General features: G+C 44.1%; 2 protein-coding genes across 7 annotated transcripts; both read right to left on the bottom strand.

The window, feature by feature from the left end:
- Positions 1 to 396: 396 nt before the first annotated feature.
- Positions 397 to 6603, bottom strand: LOC125978136 (protein phosphatase 1 regulatory subunit 1C). Of its 5 annotated transcripts, none has more exons than XR_007484867.1 (8): positions 5875 to 6603; positions 4735 to 4786; positions 3366 to 3403; positions 3241 to 3295; positions 1804 to 1980; positions 1635 to 1714; positions 1336 to 1524; positions 397 to 601 (listed from the first exon to the last, which is right to left on the bottom strand). XR_007484867.1 is itself a non-coding variant. In XM_049735218.1 (8 exons), the coding sequence occupies exons 1-8, from the start codon at positions 5953 to 5955 to the stop codon at positions 592 to 594; spliced, it is 582 nt and encodes a 193-aa protein (XP_049591175.1). In that variant the 5' UTR covers positions 5956 to 6603; the 3' UTR covers positions 397 to 591. The 5 variants fall into 5 exon arrangements, 4 of the variants coding, with proteins under 4 accessions (XP_049591175.1, XP_049591178.1, XP_049591176.1 ...); XM_049735218.1 differs by having other exon boundaries at positions 1436 to 1524; XM_049735221.1 differs by lacking the exon at positions 1635 to 1714 and having other exon boundaries at positions 1436 to 1524.
- Positions 6604 to 15065: 8462 nt separating this feature from the next.
- On the bottom strand, positions 15066 to 23253 carry plekha3 (pleckstrin homology domain containing, family A (phosphoinositide binding specific) member 3). Of its 2 annotated transcripts, XM_068652489.1 has the most exons (12): positions 22894 to 23253; positions 19600 to 19716; positions 19391 to 19540; positions 19171 to 19292; positions 18961 to 19083; positions 18724 to 18767; positions 18251 to 18336; positions 16730 to 17935; positions 16552 to 16598; positions 16335 to 16378; positions 15729 to 15957; positions 15066 to 15389 (listed from the first exon to the last, which is right to left on the bottom strand). In XM_068652489.1, the coding sequence occupies exons 1-8, from the start codon at positions 22931 to 22933 to the stop codon at positions 17841 to 17843; spliced, it is 777 nt and encodes a 258-aa protein (XP_068508590.1). In that variant the 5' UTR covers positions 22934 to 23253; the 3' UTR covers positions 15066 to 15389; positions 15729 to 15957; positions 16335 to 16378; positions 16552 to 16598; positions 16730 to 17840. The 2 variants fall into 2 exon arrangements, with proteins under 2 accessions (XP_068508590.1, XP_049591164.1); XM_049735207.2 differs by having other exon boundaries at positions 16552 to 17935.
- Between the last annotated feature and the right edge of the window lie 259 nt (positions 23254 to 23512).

The following is a 23512-nucleotide window of genomic DNA, read 5'->3' as shown; positions in this document are numbered from 1 at the left end:
AATGCTTGACAACAGGCGCCATGAGCACAGCTATTGGAAAACCACACTCAAAATGACAAATTTAAATACAAGAATATATATATATTATATGAAAAAATGCTGATGTTATAGTGGTACACCCGCCTGTCTTGTTTGCAGGCATCATGACTTCGATACCCGTGCGTACGTGCGCGCGTGTGTAAAAAAAATAAAACCTCGGGCGAAGTGAGCTTTTTGCTCCATTCTGTCCATTTGATCCTGGCGAGTTGGCCACGTTTGAGCGTACCGCTTCATCTGGCTCGTGTAGTGATTGGCCGTTGGCAGCACACGTTGGAAGGACTAATCAATGTCACATGACCAAACCCGGTCGAGACGTTCTTTTTTAAAGCCCAATTTGGAAAAAAATAACAACCGACATGAAAATGTCTTTTTATTTAGGGGTCTGAGCTAATTTAGATCATACTACAGTTAGGGGGGTGTGCAGGATCAGCCACCCCCACCAGAGTGCTGCAGTCCTCGTATGTTTTATTCCGATTAGTCAAACACACGCACCCACTCTATTCAGTCTGTTGCGTGATGTCCTCCCCCTCCTCTTCTTCAGGTAGGGGAGATTCAAGCTTGCCTGCAAAAACGAACAGCTCAATAATTAGTGATGAAACGCATTTTTAAATGGTTTTGAAAAAAAAAATCAATACAATAAAACACGTCAACAAACAAAGGACTCGTTGCTTCGATTCTTTTTCACAATTGACTTGGATGACGGAAAGAAAAATCAAAATGTTAAGGGAGCACGTATTTTAATGATGTGGTGTCCAGCTGAGCTGGTAAAGTATTTCTTTTAAACAAAAAAGAATGAAATGTAAAGAACGGAGTAAAGCGTTACAAATTGCGTCATAATTTCATGCGCTAATAGCCATTGACATTGCGCTCGCTCCTTTTAGTGTGCAAACAATGGCCATAAGAGGGCAGTATAATACAACTAACATGAAGAGCGCTTTTAATCCATAAAGTAGTGATACGTTTTTGCCGGTAATGGCTTTTGATCGTCTATTTAGAGATGTGCATTACGGAGAGTGACGCAAACTCAACAGAATGGCACCGTGCTCGTTTATTGGCTGCTCACATGACCACCACGTCATATTTCCGTGATCATTGTTGGGTCAATATTAATGGGTGATGACCTCATAGATGTGTTATGTATTCTCTTCCCCCCCCCCTGGATTTGAGAAATCTCATTCCACAAAGCCACAATATTAATCATAATAATTAATGATTCAAGATATGTTCTATGTTTCTACCTGCCATATAATAATAGCTCTTTATTCACAGCCATGTCGTGCATTAATGCCATCTTACATGAGATTGATTGTACAGGGTTCTAGCTGTTGCTCTTGTCAAGCCGTTAATGCAGCAGCATGGACATGAGGAGGAAGAGAAGGAGAAGAGGAAGCGTTACTTGGAGGAAGTGCAGCAGCAGCGGCGGCGGCGGCTACCGAGAGACCGAGTCGGGACTGGAAACTTCTTTATGCGAATCACATGACACATCTGAGGAAATGGAAGGACGAAAGGACCAAGCAAAGAGATGCGTAAGAAACAGAAGTTAGTCGAGTTGGTTCCATTCAAGCCGACTGTGAAATGCACACGTATTGGAATACCTCGTTGCACATTTTGAGTGCTTCCAACTTTGTGGGCAAAAGATCCAGGAAGACATGCTTGCATGCATGATCAGAAAATGCTAAATATGTTCAAAATCATTTCAGATTGCAGTATAATTTAAAAAGTGTTTGCCGTGCAAAAACAAATATTCCATGATTAATAATTTACCGCCTGAACTGTTGCTCTGCGCCACGCCTCTTCCGTGGTTGGCTAAAAGGGCCGTCGGGTTCCCATTGGCTTCCTCTGGCCTGTTCTGATTGGTCCACGGGTAGGAACCGGCATAGAGCTGCGCTGTGATTGGATTCAGCTGGCAGTCGGGCAGTTGCTCCGCCCCCACGTGAAGGTCTGAGAACGACAACAGCGCCTCCATATGTTTGCCATTCAATTCAATCAAGTCCAGTTAAAATCTTGAAACTAAATTAGATTTCATCCAAACCATTTCATAAATAATTTGCAACAAATTATATACCTTATAGTTAAAAATAAATGAAAATAGACAGAAGTCACATTCAACTGAATAACAATGATTTAAATATGCATACTTTACAACTCGCATTTAAATGTAACAGAAAATAATTTGTATCAATTGAAATCTTGCTTCAAAAGTAATAAAAATCCAATTTGCGTGATAAATTCTCATATTGAATGAGATGAACTTGAATTAAAATCAGAAAATACATAAATAAATCTATTAAATTAAATCTGCAAAGTAAAACAAAACAAAATATAATTAAATGTAAACGGCAATCAAAAATAAAGGAATTTGAATAAAATTTGCATTCAACTAAAACACGCAACTACATTATACATTATGAACATACAATTTAAATTTAATGAAATTAAAATAGATAAATTAAAGAATGCATCTACATACATTAAAAAAATGTGCAGTTCAATTACATTAAATTTACATGGCAATCAAATGAAACCCTCCAAGCAATACTAATTGTGCACAATGCTGTTTGAAAAGTAATAGCTTGCTGAATCTCGCACTGTGCTGCAAACTCCACACGCAACGGTCAGAAATCATGAAATTTTACATTGATCCAACTTTGCAATTCACTGCAGTATTTTAGCCTTATTCCGCACGGGGGAAATTCTGCTGCTCCGCTTTAAATACTGACGCTGCTTGTGAAGCACTTAGAAGCTGGCGCGCGCATACACGCACACACTCAGTGAATCGATAGAAGAAAAGCTTTTAAGGTCTTCACTTTGTGCCTGGCTGTTAGAAGGCAGTGCATCAAGTTTGTTGTTGTTTTTCATCTCTTTGTGGACATGCCGCATCACAAATACAACAAGGAAGGAAACCAACTCGCAATTCCCCGGTCAAGCTGAATCAGCTGTGTTCACACTTACTACAGCACAGACTGCCCTTTTTTGAATGAGCCAGCTCGTGTGCATCTGCAAAATTACCACACTCCAGTCGAGCGCACCTCCGCACACATTTATGCGCCACTTGTAAAAATAGAACTCTCAGTTTCAAAAGTCTGAACCATGAACTCCAGAACTGTGACACGGACACACAAACCATCTTCCACCGTGATGTGTTCCAGAATTGGAGCTTAACTCCAATTTATGATTGATATTCTACAATGAACTGTTTACCTTTCATGGTGGGCGGGGCCAAGGTGCTTTGCTTCCTGTGAGCGCCATCTACAGACTGCAAAGGGCGGACACACCAAAAACCTTATTCCACATTCTACTGTGTGCGTATGTGCACGCGTACAAACCTGAGAGCCTCCACTGGCGTTGTTCTGATCTCCAGCTTCTGCACGAGACACAAAACAGAGACACGGCATTGTTGTTGTTGTTTTTTAATTAGAACAAAGCAAAATACCGTATTTTTCGGACTATAAGTCGCATTTTCTTTCATTGTTTGGGTGGGGGGGCGACTTATACACAGGAGCGACTTTAAAAAAATGTATTCACAAATTTTCAAAATTAAAAAATCTAGGATGTAGTGAAACCGCGATAAACAAACCGAGATGTAGCAAGGGATTACTGTAATTTGAACTGCAACTGACATCAGTGGCGCGGCGCACACGCGGCGGTGTTTACATAAAGGACAAAGGATTCGATCACGGGATTTAATGACTTGGAGTGACAAGAGATTGTTTGATAAAATTATTGTTTATAATTATATGGGCCTGTGGAATAATTTGAATTGTAACTGAAGACGAGTCCTACGTCAGCGGCGCAGTGCACACCCGGCATTGTTTACATAAAGGACGATCGATGGATTTAATGATTTGGAGTGACACAGATGGTTCGATAATATTGTTGCTTATATAATAGTTATTTTATATAGTATAATTTATGTAACGTTATATGGGTCTGTGAAATAATTTAAACTGCAACCGACATCAGCTGAGCACACCCTTCCACCATTTTTAATGTTGTCTTCACCCTAGCTTGACTTCTATGAACCGCTTTGTCGTTGGGTCTTTTTCTGCCACAAACGGGTGGACAATTTGACAACAAGTCATAATACCACCCCACAGCTTCATCTGAATTGTTTATTTTTAACCACTCCTTTATTTCCCCAAATTGGGATGTACACATTTAAAGGTTTTCACATTTAGGCTTCTTTTTTTTTCCACCTGCAAAAAAAAAAGTGTTTGAAGAGGGTTGTGTTGATTTTTCAGACTCTCTTTACAGACTAGACATTACATTATACTCTGTGAACTCCTCCGTTGTACACTTGATGCTGTTTGGACACTTTGAGAAAACTCGCCAAGCTGAGCTCACAAAATGGAACACAGCCCGCCACTCCATCAGTCAGTCACACACACGCACGCGCACACACACGAGTGTGCACACATACGTGCATGCTCAGCATCCATCAGTTCAGTCTTCACACTAACTGACATCACTTCCCAAATGCTGCAGCTCCAATCTAATAAAGGCCCCATTATAGCCCCCCACCCCTCAACGCCCCCCCCCCCCTCCGTCCTGCTCACATTCAAAAGGTTCTTGTTTGCCACAAACAGTGTTGCCAAAGCGCCAATTACCTGTAGTTAGGCAATGTGCGCGTGTATGTGTGTGTGTGTAAGTGTATGTGTGTGTGTGTGTGCACATGTGCACGCATGTGTGTGTTACCTGGTTGTCTGTATATTTGCAGAGTTGCAGGCGTCGGTCGTCTACGACGTATCTGAAGAAAACAACATGGAAAAAACACACTTATGTTAACTGCGCTATAAAACGATCAACACAAATTGGTTCAGAGTGACACACAGTGGGAATATATGTATATTAACATTCTCAAAATAGTTGTATGCTCTAAAGATTTACTGACAAAAGCACACATGCAAGTTTATTTGAATGACTCAATACATTGCAAGAGTTGAAAGAAGGTCAACAGAAAGTCGGGTGGAGAAAAATACTTTTTCAAGTGAATAAAAATGCTGAAGCAAGAAGCTGATGAGTCAATGTGTCAGTGTTTACCACCGAGTCCTGTTGCCATCATTTAAACTGCATGCAAAAGACTGATTCTGCCTGACAACAACAGTCATATTAATTACATTCATGCACTGTGTAAATATCTTGAATATTATTTTTTATTACAATTGACTTTTGTTCTTCAGCAAGAGAAAAAAAGGAATCGTAAAGTAATGGTACAATTATGATATATTGATACCAATGCAATAAAAGCAATTACGACCCATATCCATAATTGTGAATGTCAAATATAATCTATGTTTAGAAAGTATTACCAAGGTAAAATCACGAAAATTGTAAAATTGTAGAACACACGTAGAATATACAGAAAGAATTTTGTGCGTGTACTTGCTGAACAACTTGCCCACTATAAGCGTGGCGTATTGATGAAGCATCGCAAGCCACTCGGAAAATTTCAAATCAGATTTGTTCCACTTGAATGCAGACAAGAACTTTGCGTTCATGTTTACATTTCGGACAGACGATATTTTGTTCAGCCTCCCGCAAAGACAAACACATGATGTCATTTAGGCATCATCCTCCTCATCTTCATCCCTGTGGAGCAGCAAGTGATGACCAGTTGGAAGCCGCTTCCTGGGAAAGACACGCTGGACAACTTGGCCATTGACGCATCCACCACCCATTTTCAAAATTTGTCACTTTTAAAAAGTGTTTTTGGTCGAGTGTTATTTGACACTCAAGAGCCTGCAATGGCTTGTTGACGAGAGTGGCGCCCGCATGACCGCCCGCACGCATTCCAAGTAGAGAGAGGCCCCATTGATGGTGGCTTGGCCCACTCACGTGTTCGGCGGCCTGAGGGTCCAAGTGCCCCTGCAGTGGCGGGACATCAAACTGGATCTTCTTGGGGCTGCTGGGCTCCATTGCGGTCCGACGCTCGTGCAAACAAACAAAGAAAGATCGACACAGAGAGCGAGAGAGAGCATGCGTGTCTGTGTGCGCGCGTGTGCGGTGAGGAGGGAGTGGTCTGAGCCGCGGCCCATTACGGAAAGCGGCGTGCAATAAGGCTAATCGACTCGGGCGCCGCCAATGTAGCTTTTGTACAGTAGTTTCAAAAGTGTCACTCCCACTTTTTGTGTTTTATTTATTTATTTATTTATTTGTTTATTTGTTTATTTATTTATTTATTTGACAGATGATTGACTTTGATGCAATTTCGATGTGAAATGAGGGTTATGGTTTCAACACAGGGTTAAGCTTAAGAACGTAGGTTGGGCTTTCAAATAGGTAGGCAGGTCGATATGATGATCATGAGGGAAATTAAAGGTACAGGATTTCATTTGATAGGCTAAGAAGGTAGAGATTTAAATTAGGACTTTGGGACAGTTTTCAAATTAGGGATCCAAACCAGAGATGGTGTTTCAAACAGGCATTAAGGTTTCAGGTTAGGCAAATTGAACATGTTTTGACACTTTTCAACAGGGAAGAATGAACCTAAGACACGGTTGTTGCTGGGTTTTTTCCAACGGAGGAACAAAAACACTAAATTCGTAGAGTCTGTTATCTTATTATAATGACTAAAGGGAAATGTGCTTTTGGGAGTTTGCAAACATATTTTTTAAGTTTGTGTTAAACTTATAATCATATTAATATAATATCTAGTATTAGAGTGCACGTGTGGATTGGTGGGGGGCGAGGAATGTGCAGACAAACTGCATGAACTTGTTTTCTTCAAAGTGTTGTGGAATAGGCCCGGATAGGGAGTACCGGAGGAGATCATCTCAAGGTCGGTTAGGAACAAGAACAACAGCACGTCTATGAGACCGGCCTTCGAGGGAAAAACCCAACTGTCTGACCTCAGCGACACCTGGACCGGGGAGGAGATGGCCATCGACCAATCATCTCACAATATTTTGCATGCTTTAATATTCATATTGTGTTTCTTTAAAACTGGGCAACCCGGAAGAATGTGTCGTCTTTTGGTGGTCACAAAAACGCACGAGTTTTAGTGTGAGGGACCCGGGACCCAGGCCTGTATTAGTGCGCTCTGTCAGGAATAAATAATTGGTAAATTTGGTCTGATTGATCTACTGGTCTTCTCTTTGACAGAACGAACTCGCAAAATTGTTAGGTGCGCCAGTGTGTGGATTAGGACATAGCAATTTATGTGTTAAGTGTTGATCGCAATTTGGAGTCAGATCAATAACTAGAATCCGTAACCTAACAATTTCTTGGTGACCGCGGACGTGATGTCAAGAGAAGGGTAATTGACAACTCGTGGTCTTTAGCCAAGACACCGGACAGTGTCAGGGACACTGTCTCCCGGTCGGCGAACCGTTTGGAATAAGCGCACAACGTTGAGCTGGTACGACGTTTCCTAAACCCTGAGCTCATCACCGATAAGGTAAGCAGAATACCTGTTACTATAAGTCGAAATGCTGCAAATTGAAAGAGGAAATTTAAGAGGAGACTGTCGTTCAGATCAAATAAGGTGTGCATGAAGTTAAGATACATACGGTGAATAAGTTTGGAACTTACGTGTGTAACGTGTACGGTAAAGTCAGGGACTTACGCGTACTACTGATAGGTCAGGGACCTAGTGCTTCGTCGTGGCGGACAAGGGTGCGGTGACGATCGTATTCAAATAGCTGGGGTTAATAAAGAGATCCCCGAGGGGAAGTGAGGCCTCCTCAAAAAATATCCGGTGGTAACAGTTCCTCCTGTGAGAGATCAGACCGCTAAAACATCCAAAATGAACCAAATTGGGGGGAGAGAGAGTGTGCGCGCAGAGGATCCTCATGAGTGGGTGTGTATATGAGTGTGTGTGAGTGATGTGTGTTCTATGGAAGAATGGTGTGTTTAAGTTAAGTTGGTTAGAGAAACTAAGATGAGCAAGGTGTGGCAGTAGAGAAAATAAGGTGTGTGACAGAAAGTTACTAGAACGGTGGCTTGATAGGATGAGAATAAGAGACAACAAATGTTGTGTAGAAGACATTGAAAGATGTCGAATGTGAACATGGTGAAGGGCGCAATAGCAAAGTTGGCCTGCCCTTTGAGAGGTTGAGACTGATGGGCGAGCCTGCACTCGCGCGTAGTCGCGGGTCTGGGCTGTATGCGTGGGCCTGTGCTATGCTCGCGCGGGCGGTGGGCCGGCATCATGATTGTTGCAGGAAATGGCCAGCCTGTAACCAGTCAACATTGATGCCGCGACCCTCTCGCACGGGGGGTGCTATAGCCCGGGCGGGGCAGGGACAGTGTGAGTTTCTCAGTGAATGTTTGAAGCAGTGAGATTGAAGGAATGTATATGCTGATGTGGAAGCGCAAATTGTGAGTGGTATTGACCGATAGAAAGTGGCAAAGAAGCTACATGAGAGATGGATTGTGCGTGCGTGCGTGCGTGCGTGCGTGCGTATGCGTGTGTGTGTGTGTGTGTGTACGTGCGGTTGTGTGCGCGCTCGGTGTGTGCGTTTATGTGCACACCCTGTGTGCTGCATCCACACAGTGTGAGGAGGAAGACGGCATGGATCAGAGAATGTTCAAGAAAGGGGGGCTAACTCGTAAATAATGAGGAGCTATTGGGAGTAATCTGTTTGTCCTTTCTTTAAGGTTAGGTTAGGTTAGCAACACGAGCGATTTAGAGGTTCAAAAGAAAGACAGTTAAAAGAAAAAAACATTTTTGATTTGGACAATGGCAGGCTAACAAGAGCATGAGAAAGAAGGGTAGAGAAAGCGGTGAAAATAGACAAGGAAAGAAATGAATACAAGGGCATTTATCCATCTTTGCATGATGTGACACACCCGAGTGCCCCGAAACTCGGAGTGAGCTATGTTGGACCGCCGCCGTACGGCGACCCCGGAGTAATGGATCCGGTGGTGACGTTGGGTGGTAGGATGGTAGTGGATGTCGAGGGCGAAGGCGAAAGGGCGGATCAGAGTATTGTACAGTTGATTGAACAAGCAGTAAATAAAGAGAGGCGACGGGCCCGGGAGGGGGACACATCCCGCGTGGACACATCCCGCGTGGACACCTCCACCCCCGGTCCGAGCCCTCAACCGTCCAATGTGACAAAAGGAGAAAGCTGGCATAGACTTACTGCCGAGAATGAGGAGCTAAAAAAGAAAATTGATCAAGCCGATGAGCAGCGTAGACAGGAAGCGCAGATGTTAAAATGGGCAACAGAGAGAGAGAGAAAGAGAGAGAGAGAGAGAGAGAGAGAGAGACACGGAGAAAATATAATTTGCGGAGTGGTCAGGGACAGATGACACAGGCCGAGGTGCAGAAAAATGAATTGATGTGTCCGCTGGTGACCACATCGGGCGGTCAGCACTACGAGCCCATGGTGCTCCGTGATGTGACCACGATAATGGAAAATATGCCCCCACTTCACAGAGGAGGCAAGGTGTGGCTGAACAAATTTTTGGCTCTGATGAGTGGGCAGAGCTGTACACTCGGTGACATGCGCCAGATGTTGGCAGGAGCATGCTCCCTGGTGCAACTGCAGGCAACTGAGGAAGCAGCAGGCACAGCGAGACTGGGGAGGGAGGTGCCCTTGCCACAAGTAGCAGCGCCCCTGTTTGAAAACATTAAATTGACTTTCCCACAACCCACCGATCTGGCCCCCACTATGTTTCCTTATGATGTGAAAATGTCACCTGCACAACATTATGTAACATGTGTGGAGAGTTGGATTGAAACCACAGGTCGACATCCGGCTCTCACGCACGAGGCAGAGGTGCTCTTCCGAACGGCGCTGCTGGATGGACTTCCGCCAGATGTGAAGAAGCAGCTAATGTCAGATCCTGACATTCTGGTTTGTGCCGAAGAACGATTTAAACGTCATCTTTTGCATCACTGCAGAATGTTCACTGAGTCACAAGCTAAAGTTGAAAACGAGACAGACGCATTATCTAAACAGTTGTTGAAATTACAGTTGGCAAAAATGCATGGTGAAGCTAAACAGTCTAAATCACAGAAAAAGGAAATGCAAATGTCACAGGCTCTTCAGGTGGTGGGGCGCGGAAGGGGCCAGTTCCGGGGCGGATACAGAGGGAGTGCACCTGCTTACCCGGGGAGGGCAGCATACAAACCCCATTCGCCCAACGCATGTTTCATCTGCGGCGAAACCGACCACTGGGCAAAAGAATGCCCACAGTATCGACCGCGCGGAGCCACCCGCCCACAAACGCACGGAGGTCAGTACTACCAACATGATGATCTCTGGTGTGGACAATTTGAATAGGGCTGCCCAGGGAGCCAGGAAAGCAGTGGCCCGGCGGAGCCAATGCTTCATGTGACAGTGGAAAGAAAAACCTGTGAAGATGCTGGTGGACACAGGAGCAACTTATTCATCAATAAACACTGCCCTTCCTGTATCCTCACTGTCAAAGAAAACAACAACTTTAGTCGGCTTCTCGGGACAACCACGTACTCTGCCTTTTACCAAACCACTTGAAACTGTGATCACCCGGACAGGGTGTAGACTGTGGTACAAATACATCCATTCCACAGACACTCCGATCAATTTGATGGGAAGGGACTTGCTGTCAGCCGTTCAAGCCAGAATTCTGTGTGGGCCAAAGGGAGTGATTATTCAATTTCCAGATGGCATCAGCATCCAGTGCTCACAGCAGCTACAACAATATGGTCAGTGGCTGATGGCGCCCCTACCGGCAGAAGCAGAAACTGCAACCATCTACTGGGCCAGGCTGGAGCCAGAGACCCCTGCTGGTGGCGGTGTGTTCTCGACCTACCTACTGTGGAAGCCTGGATCTGCTCACTGGCGCCATACCACCCACCTGTTGATCCTTTGCATTGCACTCTATTTTATGACCGAAAAAGTGATGATGTATATCGGGATTTGTTTGAAGAAATTGAAGGGCACATGTGGGATTTAACTTCATCGTGCATTTTGATTGGTAAAGAGGGAGTCGCAGCGGCAACTGAATTGACATATGAACAAATGCAGTGGTTCAAAATGACAGAGAAAGGGGTGCCACACATTTCGCTGGCTCTTGCCCCAGGACACGAGGCCAGACAATTGGGCTCAATGGTCAAGCAGTTGTTGCAACAGACTGATTGGCGGAAAACTCACATTCCTAATTTGTACTGGTCTGAGTCTCAGAATGCATACCAAATTAAACAACCCATGGCAGACACAGGATTGCTGGAGGAGATTATGGTGTCCCGCACACACGGTAGGGAGTTAACTGATCATGAGGACGCTGAAGTAATGCTGGCGGCCTTGCCCGACACACTGTGGTCCCAGGGTCCATTTGATGTCGGGTTTTGTCATTCGGTGGCCCCTATTGATCTCCAAATGGATGAGACGCAGCCTATCAAACGGCCTCAATATCGTTGGCCGAAAGAGGCGGACCAAGGCATGGAAGACACTCTGTGTGGCCTCTGGGACGCAGGGGTGTTGGAAGTGTCCGACGGCCAAATCGCACTCCTTGCTGTGGCGTTACCAAACTGGGTGGAGCTCGGGTCAAGGTGGACAGGAGCTTCATTGTGCACTGAGTTTGACAGAACTGAGGAGATTTGATAAAAATTGAATAATGCGTAGAGCTACAGAGAAAAGCATCATAGTCAGAGATTGAACAGATTTGGATAAAACAAATAGGCTAAAACGGTAAGAAACAAGAGCGAGATCTGATATTTTGGCTCGTCAGGCTTAAGAAGTAGAAGTCGAGTTAGATACATTTTAGAATAGGACATTTGGACTAAAGTGGATTCGGTCAAGAGGAACAGGGGCATTTTGGCATTTTAACAGGGATTGACAGCAAGGGAGATTGAGGATAGAAGATCTGGACAGCAATGACGTAAATTACATTAAAAACTGCCCATTCTAGGGAGAGGTGCTGGATGGTGTGACAGGCAGGATTTTTAGGAAGAGAAAAAGGGGCGAGTTAGACTCGCCAAGAGGGGCAATAAAGAGAAGCAGACTGAGAAACATATTTGAGCTAGACAACAGGAAAAAGGGGGAGAGCCAAATGATGATGTAAAAATCCAGAGGGAATAGTCGGACCCATCTTTATTGAATTTAATTAGGATAATTAATAGAGATCGAGTTTGTAGGAGCAATCTGAGGTTATGGAGGCTCCCCTGACACGCGGGTCCCACAGTCGTCTCCCCCCCAGATAGACATATATGACAATTTGCGATGAATCTGATGGGCGAGTTTATGGAAAATTGAATTGGAGATTTTACAATAGGTCATGTTGACAAGTATGTCCAAATGTGAAGAGTTACTATTAGGAGTCAATGTTTGCCTGCACACTAACATACTAACTTTGCTTAGTGTGGGAGGAGAGCTGAGTGATAGAGACGGATGTGTGTGTCTGCGAGTGTGTGGATGGGTGTGTGCGCATGTGATCATCTATGACTGTGTGTGCGCAGTATGATTGGCCAGAGAGGTCTGAAGTTGGGGTGATGTGTTTGCAATTGAGGATAAAATTCCTCTCACCTGAAGGGGTGGTACAGACTGGAGGGTCTGGAACTGGTAAATGATGAGTTCTGACCGGAACCATGGCTCAATGATCAAATCAGGGGCACCATCGACAACAAAACGATGTGATGGAGAAGGCCCATTTCAGTGATATGGTCAGACAAGACAGAACTAGTATCGAACAGCAAGACTTTGGACGATTTGACGTGTGACGACATTGAGCTCACCCGACGGGGTGACGGACTAGGTGGACAGTGACCAATTGTTTGACGCTTGAACGTGTTTGCGACAATAGCACGCTCTGCTTTGTTTTTCTGTGTGACTTGATTTTTTTTTTTTTTTTTTTTTTTTTTTTTTGCAGCATCAGCCACCAGCCAAGGAGCGGATTGCGCGTTGCTTGCGTAACTTGTTTTCATTCTTGCAGGTTGTCGATTGCATTCGTGGAAAGTTTGTGTTGGATTTACAAGAATATGTTAACCCTTGCCCTTTTGGTTTTTATGATGAACTTGTTGATAACGTGGTTTTCAGGACATGATCCGCGGGCGCCAGGATTCATTTTATGACTGTTTTAATTTTGATACTTGATGTCAGTTTTTGTGTGTACAAATGTCCACTGTCAGCCGGGCTATAAGCTCACTGACAGGAGTGCGATGATTTTTGTTTGTGTTGCCGAGTGTGTGTGGTGGACAGTCAAGTTTCAAGGACTTGGGGTGATGGTCCCGGGGCCCAGATGGTAACTAGAGGTTCCGCGGGCCTGGCTACAATGAGTGTGGTGATGAGAGGGGACGCTTTGCAGGTTCCTTTTGATACGTAATGACACATTGGGTGAATGTGTCAAAAGGGGGGAGTGGTAAAATAGAAATGGGTGAGTAGGTTTCAATTTGTAATTGTGATATACAAAGTTTTTTTTCCAAATTCACTTGCTTTCAAGCTTTAACAGGACATGCCAGAATTCACCCAGCAATGATGGAAGGAGCAGAGGAAGACCAGTGACATCTGGTTGTGGTGTGGAGATGACAAATTATAGGATCGCTTGCCGAAGAATGCATCAGGTATCTGTGCCCTCGTGTCGTTGATAATGCCTGTGGTGGTTGTCCCCATTGAAATACAGAATCTCAATTGGAACCTGGAGTCCCCACTGGCGGGGCTCCTGAAGCGAGCCAAAAGAGACATTTTGCCCCCGTGGTTGAGCGACGACGATCCAACATATATTGACACTATAGGAGTGCCCCGGGGTGTGCCAGATAAGTATAAACTCGTTAATCAAGTGTCCTCGGGATTCGAAAGTATCTTCCTATGGATCACCCCCAATAAAAATGTAGACCGTATTAATTACGTTCATTACAATGTCCAACGGCTGGGTAATTATACAGCTGAATCATTCGCCGCAGTTCATGAACAATTGGCTGCAACGTCGTTAATGGCGTTCCAAAATAGAATTGCGTTGGACATGCTATTAGCTAAGGAACATGGTGTGTGTGGAATGTTTGGTGATGCATGTTGTACTTTCATCCCAAACAACACGGCACCAGGAGGCCGACTGACCAGGGCGTTGGAAGGACTGAGGACACTGAACAAAAAGATGAAAGATCATTCAGGCGTACACACCGATATTTGGTCTGATTGGATGAAAACGTTCGGAAGCTGGAAAGGCCTCATCATGTCTGTGCTTGTTGCTGTAGCTATTTTTATTACAATTATGATTTTATGCGATTGTTGTTGTATTCCATGTATTAGGTCACTCACTGTCCGGTTGATCGAGAAAACCGTTGGCCCGTTGCCACCGATGGGCCAATATGCCCTGGTGACTCAACATGAGCAGCGGGGGGAAGGAAGGATCGACAGCGCGCTGGTAGCTGTTTGCTAGGGTAACGGGTGATGACCTCATAAATGAGGTCATGAGAGGGAATAAAGGGAAATGTGCTTTTGGGAGTTTGCAAACATATTTTTTAAGTTTGTGTTAAACTTATAATCATATTAATATAATATCTAGTATTAGAGTGCACGTGTGGATTGGTGGGGGGCGAGGAATGTGCAGACAAACTGCATGAACTTGTTTTCTTCAAAGTGTTGTGGAATAGGCCCGGATAGGGAGTACCGGAGGAGATCATCTCAAGGTCGGTTAGGAACAAGAACAACAGCACGTCTATGAGACCGGCCTTCGAGGGAAAAACCCAACTGTCTGACCTCAGCGACACCTGGACCGGGGAGGAGATGGCCATCGACCAATCATCTCACAATATTTTGCATGCTTTAATATTCATATTGTGTTTCTTTAAAACTGGGCAACCCGGAAGAATGTGTCGTCTTTTGGTGGTCACAAAAACGCACGAGTTTTAGTGTGAGGGACCCGGGACCCAGGCCTGTATTAGTGCGCTCTGTCAGGAATAAATAATTGGTAAATTTGGTCTGATTGATCTACTGGTCTTCTCTTTGACAGAACGAACTCGCAAAATTGTTAGGTGCGCCAGTGTGTGGATTAGGACATAGCAATTTATGTGTTAAGTGTTGATCGCAATTTGGAGTCAGATCAATAACTAGAATCCGTAACCTAACATGACCCATTCATTTTCAATGTACAGTTAACAATGTGTGTGCGTGTGTGTGTGTATGCATAAGTGTGTGTGTGTGTGTGTGTGTGCGTGTGTGTGTGTGTGTGTGTGTGTGTGTGTGTGTGTGTGTGTGTGTGTGTGTGTGTGTGTGTGTACATGAGCGATCAAGACAATCAGCTGACCTGTGACGGGCTCTCAATTTTCAACAAATAATGATTATGACTAGCAAGAGGCATTTGTTTGTTTGCGACTTTGGGGAAAAGCGCACGTGTGTGACATGACAGGCTGCCTTATGGGTCCGTGTTTTGGCTGGCGCCCTCTGCAGGTGAATCCTGGACCTGAGTCGGGGGGGACGCGCCATCTGAGGGGCAATAAAGGGAAACACTTTCAGCGGGAATTGCCATTGCCATTTTAAAGGTATGCAACGTACATGAACCATAATGAAGTAATCAAATGAATTATGGACAAAATATGAACTTTTTACTGATGCAAATTTGTGAAATGAATATCGTAAAAGGAGAAAAAAACTTTGGCCACTTTAGTCACTAATGACAACAAATGACAACAGCGACAATAAAAAATAAAACATGGCGTGTGGAAAACATGATGATCTTACACATAGATTGGTTGTGTTTGTTTTCTCATGTGTGCAGATTGGGTAGCGTATGCATTCTGGGCAAGGGAATTAGGCAGCAGTCACCTTGCAGGACGGTGGTCCTGGAGTCTGGCGGTTCGCTCTGCCACTCGGCCTGGGGTCCCTCGTGCTCATTGGCGCTCACTACCGGCGGCTCACATTCCAATTCATGGTCGTCTTCATCACTGGAGGACGATTGATCTTCCAAGGGTCCTGCCGCCATGGTGGCATGTTTGGGCTGCTTGTAACAACCCGCGCAGCGCGCCAGAACCACCAACTCTGGAGGGCACCAGGCCTGGAATGCAACACACACACACGCACATACACGCGCAGACACGCGCAGACACACGCACACACGGCTAACTTCTTTTTACATCTTCCATTTGACTTTTCAAGTAGCATACACTTCACTTGTATGTACATACCTTTCACACTTGCATTTAACCTTTAAATGTTTTGGAACATTCATTGAGGTACATTGTTTTGCCATTTTCAGTGAATCATAAATCGTGCATTCAGTCTTTTTTTTCTTTTCCTGTATATCTAAGCGCAATGTTCAGGTTCAAACCAATTCCAAAACCTAGGTCGGGGTAGCTAGTCTATTTTGATGTTGCTGGCATTTGGTTTTGACACAAAAGTAACAGTAACATTAACATTTGTTTGTGCTGTTACCTTGCGTAGTTTTGGACTTGCTGCGAGTTGCTCCTCGGCTCCTCCTGCCCAAAGTAAACAAAGTGGCAAATTGTTACGCACGTTAAGGAGAAATATCAGACAAAGACATCTAAAACGTGAAGCCCAAACTGACGGCCGAGTGCCTGTCGTCTGTTCATCGCCGCGTCCATCTGAGCCAGGGACCGCGCCCAAAGCCACTTTTTAAATGTTTGCTTACACATCATCGTCATCGCTGTCATCGTGTCCGCTTTTGCAGAAGTGAAGCTGGAGCGCAAGAAAGGGTCATGCCATTAAATGTGAAATGCTTCAAGTTCATTTGTCAACATCACTTTTCAAGTGATCTATTGAAACAGACCTTGCTCATTTAAAAAAGTTGAACAAAGGAACTGACTGACCTTTCCATTCCAATACTTTTGGAGGCGACTGCTCAATTTCTCATTTGTGTTCACGCCCTTTTCAACGGCCAAGCTCAGACCGCATCCGGCATGGATGCCATCGTGGGTGAAGCTTGCTCATTGAGACAAAAACAACAAATACCAAGAGCACACATGCACACACCTTCTGTAAACACACACACAACAGTGGAATGGCTTATGGGAAAACATTAGTGGAAAGAAGAATTCTGAGTACAGTAATGGGTGGTCAAAGAGTGTGGACATTTTTGGGAGAGCCTGTACTGAAAGTAATTTTTGTACGGGTGTTGGTTCTTGTGCACGCACACAATATTGCATGTGACTCAAAACAGCTGTTAAATCAAAACTTCAGTGAGACAAATGAACTACTTGGACAGATGCTTTAGAATCGTGTCTGATTTTATTCAGGGGTATCATAACATCCAGAAAAACACTTTTTTTTTTTTTATATATCATAATTCAGATTATTTTAGGTGCTTTAGTGCAGTGTTTTTTAACGCCATATGGTTAAGTGCAGAATCTGTTGCCATGGCGACACAGTTATCCCAATCCCTCCATAAAAGGAATTTGACTGTTAAAGTGCACAAGCGGCAAGTAAAAAGTGGATGAATGGAGTCCAGCTGCTGCCTACAAGTACCAATTGTGCATTGCACCGCCCTCACATTGGCGCTATTGGGAATTGATCAAAAACACAATGGCACATATTCATGGAAGGGGGAGGGAGAGAATGTGATTGATTCTGAGCGCAGTTGCTGCGACACGGTACAAAGATTTTGATTTTGTGAACATTTCAATGAACCAACTGAAAATCGCTCATGAGAAAATAAGTCCCAACACAGGCATGGTCTTTGAAGGCAGCAGCAACATCGAAGCCGCGACCATCGCCACAAAATGGCGCCACGTGTTCACATTGTTGTGTGGATGGGAGAGAGGGCCGGAAGGACAGCGTCCACTTTGGTCCCACTTGCCGCAGCAGGAATTCAAGTTCTGAGTCCCATGGGCAAATATAAATAAAAGCCAAAGGTGTGCTCCCACAGAGAGAGCGAGTAAAATACATTCACGGCGTCTGCATCAAAACGACACCTTCCGACCTTCAGATGGATAGGTCTGCGCCCGTGTCTGCAGGCGTGGTCTTCAGACTGGCCGCGACCCCTCGTTCCTTAGGGATGTGCGATGAGTCCAGCAATCCTGGAACACAAACACCTGGCCGCTTTATTCATTGCTGAATGACGCTCAGCCAGGCCTCCTGTGCACTTCTCACACTAACAACATGGCTGTTCTCTTAAAAACGGACCGTTAACGTATTATCACTGGCATATATTCTTTATCTTCTGCAAAAAAAAAAAAAAAAAAAGCAAAGCCACAACTAATATTACGGTAGATTACTGAACGGTTGTCTTGAATGTCGTTTGTTTGCCCGATTTGTAACAAAATGGGCTATTTGGAAATCAGCTTTGCGCTACATCTTTTTAACGTGAAGACAAAATCCAAACTTGCTGGCACCTTTATACGTCAACTCTGAAGTGTCTGAGCTGGCCCGGTCCCGCCGTGGCTTGGATACGCTGGAGCTCTCCTTCAGTACGCCGCACCTCAACGACGCACAAACAATACACCGACCGTTATTTTGCATGAGTGGAAAATAGAGAAACATAAGTTAATTGACACAGTTATTGGTTTGGTCTGTAACATCTCAAGAAAATGGGCAATAGTATCGGCCGCTGTTTGAAAAAAGAAGTTACCAAGTTACCAAAATAGTTACCAAATAATTAAATTATCAATTAGTTGATGAATCCATTCGTTACAAAGCTAAGACAAGGGCCGTTTAAAGGAATGACAAGCAGAGAACCTTACACAGAAAGAATAAGCCTGAAACATGGAAGAGTTGCAAAGAAGCTGAAAGAGGGATCAACAAGCGGGAAAGCCTGAAGGACAGAATCAGGTGGGAACCCAAAGTGGGAGTGTGCGCTGGCACTGACCTGTCCAAAATGGACGTGCCGGGGTGACTGACTGATCTTCTCATCTGGACACCAAACATTTCGCATCAACACGGAATAGTCAACATCCATCCGTTTTCTGAACCGCTTGTCCATGCTGGAGTCTATCCCGGCACGATCTTCTTAAAACCATCATTGTCAGGAGGTACACGTTCAATGATATGTATGTTGTCTTTGTACGCTTCAAACACACATTGCATACGATACATACGCACGCACATTAGGAGGGCGGCTGAGCCTTTCAGGAGGTTGCGGGCGCGGCGCGAGGCTCTGCTGCGCCAGGCTCATGCACTCGTCCAGTGTCCGGATAAAAGTGGTGCAGGTGGCGCTGAGGAGCGAGGCCTGGGGATCAGGTGGAAATAGTGAGCTTCCGCTGGCGCCCAAGCTGAAACAGGCACAAACAAACCGTGTTTTCGTTTCGTTTGAAACCTCGGATGTGGGAGTGCCCTCGGGCTCTGCGCTGCTCTGTGATTGGATGGTTTGGACCTGCTGCACCAGCAGGTCGCAGTACAGGCGAAGCTCAGACATTTTGGTGCGCAGACAGTCCGGACCTGCAACGCACACGCATATCCATCCACATATCAGGGGTGGCCAATCATCCACTTGAATGAGTAGTTTGAATTGATTGCTCAGGATGTCTTATGCGTACCTCTGTGTCTGTGTGAGTCCAAGGTTCCGGCTTTAGAGGAGCCGAGTGCCACCAGCCAATGTTGTCTCTCTGCTGCATTGACCGCCCTCACGTAAAAATGCTGCTCGCCGGGAATGATCAGCTCCAGACGGGTGGTGTCGGTCGGGTGAACTGAAACGGAGCCACGTCAGGTCCGCTTGCTTTCACTCGACGAATGTTGATGAACCAACCTTTAATTTCACAGACGGACATCTTGATGGAGCCTTTGCTTCCTTTGCCGACGTCGTCCTCGCTGTCGTAGTATGAGATGACGCCGTTCTCCAGCACAAACCAGCGTGGCTGCCAGCCTGACGCACATGTGTGTGCACACAAAGAAATACTATTCATCCATCCATCCATTTTCCGAACCGCTTAGTCCCCACGGGGGTCGCGGGCGTGCTGGAGCCTATCCCAGCCGTCATCGGGCAGTAGGCGGGGGACACCCTGAACCGGTTGCCAGCCAATCGCAGGGCACACAGAGACAAACAACCATTCGCACTCGCACTCACACCTAGGGACAATTTGGAGTGATCAATCGGCCTACAAAGCATGTTTTTGGGATGTGGGAGGGAACCGGAGTGCCCGGAGAAAACTCACGCGGGCTCGGGGAGAACATGCAAACTCCGCACAGGGAGGGCCGGAGGTGGAATCGAACCCGCACCCTCCTAACTGTGAGGCGGACGTGCTACCCAGTGCGCCACCGAGCCACCATGAAATACTATTCAATTCTTCTAAAACATTATGAAGATGCACATCAAACAGCAATGTCCATTCCAATGAAAGGTAAATATGCGATGCCAACAGTCTTCTGTGTGAGTAAATACAGAACGGTATTCGTCTTACAGGCACCAATCCTGAACACCTTATGATGACTTCTTTACATACGCTGTGATTAAAAATACTCGCAGTGCTCATTCTTCTCAAATATTTGCATTGTATATAGTATTATTTCAAGCTTTGTATATATATTTTGGGCTTTTCTCTAATAAATTGGATTTATGGAGCACAATTCAAGGGACCTGAAAAACAAAAAATTCTGAGTTTCAAAAAAAAAAAAAAAAAATCAATTTCTTGTATTATGTAGATTTACTAGACAATGTCATATTTTAAATCTTAAAATAGAATTTGTATGATTACATCTAAGAAAAGTAAAATAGATTTTTATTACAGATATAAAATTGTTTCTAATTTTTCTTCAGAAAAACATTGTGCAAAAAATCTCCGTGAGTTTCACTTCTTGAGCTACTACTATATTCACATATTAAATCAATAAAAGAAACACTTTAAGCTTATAATTATACCTGCACACCAAATCAATAAAGAAGACATAACTAGACATTTTTGATAGGTGGTAATAAGGTTTTTATAACTTTATGATCTGATATGTATTTCTGAGCACTTTGAAATAACAAATGTCTTTTGATATATTGCCGAAATAGCTTAATGACCCTTAAGGAACTGTGTAATGCATGCCTGATGTTTTTTCTCTAAATCATGGACACGGCCAGAGTCGTCTTGACTGTTCAGTACTTGATTATATCTTGTGTTTTGACTAAACGTCATATGTCGCCTAATGCGAGACGCCAGCTTTTCCATTACTACTGAACGCTCTGCACAGAGGGAAATATTTTGCCTAACAAAGAAAAGATACGGTTGGAAGCATGATTAAACTGAGAATAATGACGTAAGCAAAGACATGGAGTATCAAAACAACAAACTTTGCATAGTCAGGGAACAGTAATAGATTAATGATGTCACAGCCAAAAGCTCACACAATTTCGTACAAAATGACAAAATTGAAAGAACGATGAAAGAATGAGGTGCGACAGTGTATGTGCAAGAATGGAGGAGAATGTTCACAGGAAGGTCATGTGGAGATAAAAACCAGCAGGTGACAGAGGGAGCCAGCCAAGGACTCGGCCAAAGATGATCGCCAAGGCCGAAAGACGGGATGGAAGACAACAGCCCCCACACACACCAAATCGCCCATAACCAGCACCACTCCCATGGAATCAGAATCTCCTACGAACTTGTCACACCCCCTGACTCATCACCCATCAAACTCGGCCCACACTGGGATGTGCAAATGAACATAAGCTGACCAAAGAACCTTGAATGTTGCCTTTTCTGAATGGAGACTTTCTGCTCTTGAAGGGCCCAGCGCTGTATTGTACTTTCCTGAAAACGGAGCTTTCTGAACAAGAATTGTGATTGAACTCAACCAACCTGTGTAAGTCTAATTTCTGCTTCAGTGTTTTAGCATTTTCCTTAATCTGAAGAAATCAAACAAGCACGCAGTGAGTAAATTGGATAACAGGTGATTGGCAATGGCTTTTGCCGTGAGGCGCAGATAGCGCGCTCCCTAAATTGTGGACAGAATCCAACAAGGGCCAGATTTGATAAAGTGAAGGGGCCTGGGGGCCAATACTTTTTTCAGACATTTTTTAACTACAGAAATTTCATGCAAATACATACTGTTATGAAACAAATTTCATTGTCCCAATTGTCTTTATTTTTTAAATGACAAAATAACCAAATATAAGCCACTCAGGCAGATGTGAGCAACTTTAAAAACACAAATTCTGCCTTTCATTCATATCTAAAGAGTCAGATAACATTGAACAAACTGTATCAAAGAGTTTAAAATTATTTTTGCCTCATGAACATTTTAAACAGGAGTTATAAGTAATGCAAAGTTGTCTGTTATTATTAAAACTTAAAACAAGTGAATTTTGCTCTTGTCATTTACAAAATTTTTCAGAAAGTAATAGTTTGTGTCACGTCTACAGGTTCATAACTTAAACAGTATTAACATGGCCACTTCGTAATATTTAATATTAAGTAATTTTTACTTTTGATTTACTTTTGACTCACAGCCCCACGTGATAAATCGCTGTTGTGATGCCAGTTCAGCTTGGAGCTGCTTCACTTTATCAGCGCGGTCACTCCCTGTTAGCTTGTCGTATGTGTTAGCATGTTTAGTCTGATGGTGTCTCTTTAGGTTGAAATCCTTAAACAAGGCAACAGTCTCTTTACGAATAAGACAAACACAATTGCCTTGATTTTCAGTGAAGAAGTATTGTAATTCCCATTTCTCTTGAAAGCGACGGCCCTCAATGTCAACTTTCCTCGTTTTCTTTGGCAGAAATGAGCGGAGAGGGCTGGTGCTGCCACCTTTTAGTAATAGGAGGAATTACAGTTTCAAGTTTCATTTTTTTTTTTCTTTTTTTTTTTTTCAGTTTGACAGTGCAGGCGGGCCATGAATAATTCATTATAAGACCGAAGCTGTGGGCCGTATGAAATATGACCGGGGGCCGGATTTGGCCCGCGGGCAGGACTTTGGTGATATAAGTATTGTCTTGGCTCTAATTGAGCACGATTGTAATATATCACAATTAACATTCATGACTATTAAGACAATAGCAATGGGCCTGTCCTCAAATGAGACATATTGTGAATACCCACAACTCAGAAAGGCGACTCACCTGTCATGTAGTTGGTCCATTTGTACAGAACGCCCTCCATGTGTGTGTGTTTTTTTTTTTTTTTTTTTTTTTTTTTCTAGTTTAAATTGTCACAGCTGGTAACGGGCTAAAGCTAACTGTCGATTCCTCGCGGCATCATAGCGACGAAACACGACGGGTCGGTCAACCACGGAACTGTCATATTGCGCTTATTGCGCTCTAAAATAAGTCGGAATTTGTCGAGCTGGCGTGAATGTTGAAGGCATTGCGTCGTTCTATGTGAGCTTTGTTGCTAACTTGAGGACAAGTCCGTTAACGGAAGAGAGGACAAAAAATGTCAACAAAACAAACGCAGACGACGGAAGCTGGCGAGGGTCTTTTCACACAAATTCAACTAAAGAGTAAATGCTACTCAAGTGCGTTTTTAAATAACTCATCGTTCTGTATTTGTTGCATTACAGCATAATTTTTTTCCTCCATCCATCCATCCATCCATCCATCCATCCATCCATCCATCCATCCATCCATCCATCCATCCATCCATCCATCCATCATCCATCCATCCATCCATCCATCCATCCATCCATCCATCCATCCATCCATCCATCCATCCATCCATCCAGATAGATAGATAGATAGA

This window comes from Syngnathus scovelli, chromosome 12 (assembly GCF_024217435.2).
Source record: "Syngnathus scovelli strain Florida chromosome 12, RoL_Ssco_1.2, whole genome shotgun sequence".
Taxonomy (NCBI): Eukaryota; Metazoa; Chordata; class Actinopteri; order Syngnathiformes; family Syngnathidae; genus Syngnathus; species Syngnathus scovelli.
The sequence above is the reverse complement of the archived record's forward strand: the minus strand, read 5'-3'. Positions and strand labels throughout refer to the sequence as shown.

Excerpts from the sequence above, each read along its gene's own strand:
- plekha3 (XM_049735207.2), bottom strand. The coding sequence starts at position 22,933 with ATGGAGGGCGTTCTGTACAAATGGACCAACTACATGACAG. Across the intron at positions 19,717-22,893 it reads ATGGACCAACTACATGACAG|GCTGGCAGCCACGCTGGTTT; the intron begins GTGAGTCGCCTT and ends CATGTGCGTCAG. Across the intron at positions 19,541-19,599 it reads GTCCGTCTGTGAAATTAAAG|TTCACCCGACCGACACCACC; the intron begins GTTGGTTCATCA and ends GCTCCGTTTCAG.
- LOC125978136 (XM_049735218.1), bottom strand. The coding sequence starts at position 5,955 with ATGGAGCCCAGCAGCCCCAAGAAGATCCAGTTTGATGTCCCGCCACTG. Across the intron at positions 3,404-4,734 it reads GCAAATATACAGACAACCAG|AAGCTGGAGATCAGAACAAC; the intron begins GTAACACACACA and ends TGTCTCGTGCAG. Across the intron at positions 1,715-1,803 it reads GCAGAGCAACAGTTCAGGCG|CATTTTCTGATCATGCATGC; the intron begins GTAAATTATTAA and ends GAACATATTTAG.